This window comes from Cynocephalus volans, chromosome 12 (genome assembly GCF_027409185.1).
Source record: "Cynocephalus volans isolate mCynVol1 chromosome 12, mCynVol1.pri, whole genome shotgun sequence".
In the NCBI taxonomy this organism is placed as follows: Eukaryota; Metazoa; Chordata; class Mammalia; order Dermoptera; family Cynocephalidae; genus Cynocephalus; species Cynocephalus volans.
In genome coordinates, this window is record NC_084471.1 from 103,740,516 (window position 1) to 103,744,152 (window position 3,637).

The following is a 3,637-nucleotide window of genomic DNA, read 5'->3' on the forward strand; positions in this document are numbered from 1 at the left end:
CTAAATAATATAGTTCTTGCCTGTTACATGTGTGAATTATATGTATTAATCAAAATCTGACTTATACAGAATCTGCCTAAGGATTAAAAATTAACACGTCTGGGAACCCAGAAAAAATATATATTAAATTTATGTTTATAGAGGTAAATAAATGTACTCCTAATACAGTGTATGCTTTTATACATTATAGGAAATCATTACACACACTTGCTAAAATATCTAGAATTCTGGTATTGTATTCTAATGCTCGGTTCACTGAAATCTGTTTCATGTGTTTGGATGTCAGCTAGAATTTTTTTTATGCACTCACTTTTGGGTTTAATGTTATTTAATAAGAAAACAGCTAATAGAATTAAGTGGTAAATTATCCAGTTGACCTGATGGTTTTTGCATTGGTAAGAGTTCAGTGTATCAGTGAACATGTCTCTCTTATATTTGATTCTGCAGTGAATGGCGTGAACACTGGCCACTGTCTTCTGATATGCTGCTAGAAAATCATGCGTACAAGAATGTATATATGTGAAGGCATTTTCACGTTCCCTTGAGTGAAAATATTGCTCATTGTTTATAGTGAGGTGAACTATAATTTTACAAATACCTTCAAGTTTGTTCTATGAGATTTCAACATGGAGAATATCACTGAAGTTACCATATTTGTTCTGAAGGGCCTCACGGATAATGTTGAACTGCAGATCACCTTTTTCTTCTTGTTTCTAGCAATTTACCTCTTTACACTCATGGGAAATTTAGGACTCATTGTACTAGTCATTGGTGATTCCCGGCTTCACAACCCCATGTACTATTTTCTGAGTGTGTTGTCTTCCGTGGATGCCTGCTATTCCTCAGTTATTACACCAAATATGTTAGTAGACTTTATGTCAGAAGATAAAGTCATTTCATTCCCTGGATGTGCAGCACAGATGTTTCTCGCTGTTTCTTTGGGAACCACGGAGTGCTTTCTCTTGGCTGCAATGGCTTATGATCGCTATGTAGCCATCTACAACCCACTTCTGTATTCATTAAGCATGTCACCCAGAGTCTACCTGCCACTCATGGTTGCTTCCTATGTCGGTGGCATTTTACATGCTACTACACACACAGTGGCCACATTCAGCCTGTCCTTCTGTGGATCCAATGAAATTAGACACATCTTTTGTGATATCCCTCCTCTCCTCGCTATTTCTTGTTCTGACATTCACACAAACCAGCTTCTTCTCTTCTACTTTTCTGGCTCTATTGAGATATTGACTATACTAATAGTCCTGGTCTCCTATGTTTTCATTCTGGTGGCCGTTCTGAGGATGCACTCTGCTAAAGGGAGACGAAAAGTGTTCTCTACATGTGGCTCTCACCTAACCGGAGTGTCCATTTTTCATGGAACTGTTCTCTTCATGTATGTGAGACCAACTTCCAGCTACACTTTGGAGCATGACATGATAGTGTCAATATTCTACACCATTGTGATTCCCATGCTGAATCCCATCATTTACAGTTTAAGGAACAAAGATGTAAAAGTGGCAATGCAAAAAGTGTTTGGGGAAAATTGGTTTATCAATAAAGTATATTTTCATGCCGAAAACTAATAGAAAACAATTGAGAGTGATATTCCGTACCTCAATATCAAGAAGGTATGAGGAAATGTTGGTTTTAATTTATTAGTTTAATTCTGTTCTTGGACATTTTGAAGTAAATATCATTGGCCACCCTCTCCCTATACTGTTACCATTTTTACATGCTGAAAAACTGTATCATCCAGTTTTCTTTTTCTATGTTCATTCTGATATTCGTGTATACACATGTATTTATATTTAAAGATATATTTACCCATATATATACATAGGTGCTAAGACTGATGGTTATACATGAAAGACAAGCACACAAGCTTTTGTATATGTAATCTTTACATTAAAATGCTGCATATCATTTTCATTTATCTCCATATAACTCCAATTTTATAGGCTCTCATAGCTGTAGTCATAAATAATATTACAGTTATATCTGATTAACTTGATCAAATAGTACCTAATCCACAGAAAAGCCATTGCTCACATAAGCTCAGATCATTTTCCATGGAGTTCTTTGTATGTGACTCCAGTTCAAAGTAAACTTCTTCATCCTTAGGTCTCTGCGTTTGCAGCAATCTAATCACAGCCTATGGTTCAGACACCACAGACAATGTGCTCAAATTCTTAGGTGTCATTTTTGGGCTGATTGGTGAGTGTCTTTTATTGTATTATACAGAGCATGGACATGAAACCAATTTCTGTCATTCCTTCACAGAAAAAAAGAATCTAGACATTTTACTTATCAAGATTATAGTAAACTCAAGAAAAACAGAAGAAAATCACAATTCAGAGTAAGATACAACAGGTTGGCAGATACGACTCTTCCCAGAACTGAGGCCCCTTTCATATTTGTGGGACTCCCAGTAAGCCTTGCTCCTACTCAGCTTTTGGCTCTGTTTTCCTTTGGTTCCTACCACTCTGTGATGCTCTTACAGATGCCGGCATTCCTCACTGCCCAGGCCCAAGAAGGAAAGTGTACAAAAGATCTGTACTGCACTCACATTTAACCCTGCTTAAACAGACCTTATATTAATCACAATGACCTGTCTTCCTCACAGATAAGTTTTAGTGGTAGTGTTTTCTTCTCCTTCCTTCGTCCCCTTTCATAAATTTTAATTATTATTTTGTGAACTCATCTCTTCCTCAAGAGTTCCCTTTGTTCATTATCACAAGACATTATCCTTAGAACACAGAGTAAAACTGAAGTGTGATTTCCTAAAATGAGATTGAAAAGCTTAAATAACCCTTCAAGAGTACAAAACAGAGCATCTCCTACCACAATATATTTCTGCACAAAAACTAAGAATTTATTTTTTCCATCTGAATAAAGGTCTCTCTGTTTTGATATCACAGGAATCCTTCCTTCAAATGTCAAAACAAAGTCATAATAACTGATATCCAATAATCTGTGCATATTCAAATCATTCCAATAAGGACCAACCCTGTGAATGTGTGTGTATGTATGTGTGCAAATAATTAAGCCTGGAAAGGATCCTAAAAAAGATCCTAAAATCAAAATGAATGATAAAAGTTATGCTTAAAATGTTTATAGTAAGAGAACAAACCATACACTTGAGAAGATAGATACAATTATACGTCTTTTGAATTAGTAAATAATAGATGAAAAACCCATAGAACCACAAAGTACTTACTACACATGCAGTTTACAAAGGAAGAAACCTATTATGGACAATGCATATACTTTAATAATGATTTGGAATATGTAAATGTAACATGATATAAAACCATCTTATACTCATAAAATTGACACAAATTTCAAAGTTACTAACTTCAATGTGAAAGTGAGGTGATAGTGTAAAGGAAACATTCTTACTGTGCTGGTGTGGGGTGTAAAAGTAACAGACACTTTGAAAAACAATTTGCAAATATCTAATAAGTGTATATATTAAGCCAGATCAGAGAATAATATGTAGCTAAGTGAATTAATGTGGATGAGTTCAAAAGCAAACACCCAAGTTAAAAAAATAAATTTTCAGAATAAGATATTCAGGAATATATCATGCAAATGTATTTAAACATCTTCAAGCTTAGAGTATATTTTGTTTATGAAT

General features: G+C 34.9%; 1 protein-coding gene across 1 annotated transcript; it reads left to right on the forward strand.

Moving 5' to 3' along the window:
- Window positions 1–581: 581 nt before the first annotated feature.
- On the forward strand, window positions 582–1,583 carry LOC134391819 (olfactory receptor 5T2-like). The gene has a single exon (XM_063115741.1). It carries the CDS (start codon window positions 627–629, stop codon window positions 1,581–1,583), a length of 957 nt encoding a protein of 318 aa, XP_062971811.1. The 5' UTR covers window positions 582–626.
- Window positions 1,584–3,637: the final 2,054 nt, after the last annotated feature.

Coding starts and splice junctions, on each gene's coding strand:
- LOC134391819 (XM_063115741.1), top strand. CDS start 627: ATGGAGAATATCACTGAAGTTACCATATTTGTTCTGAAGGGCCTCACG.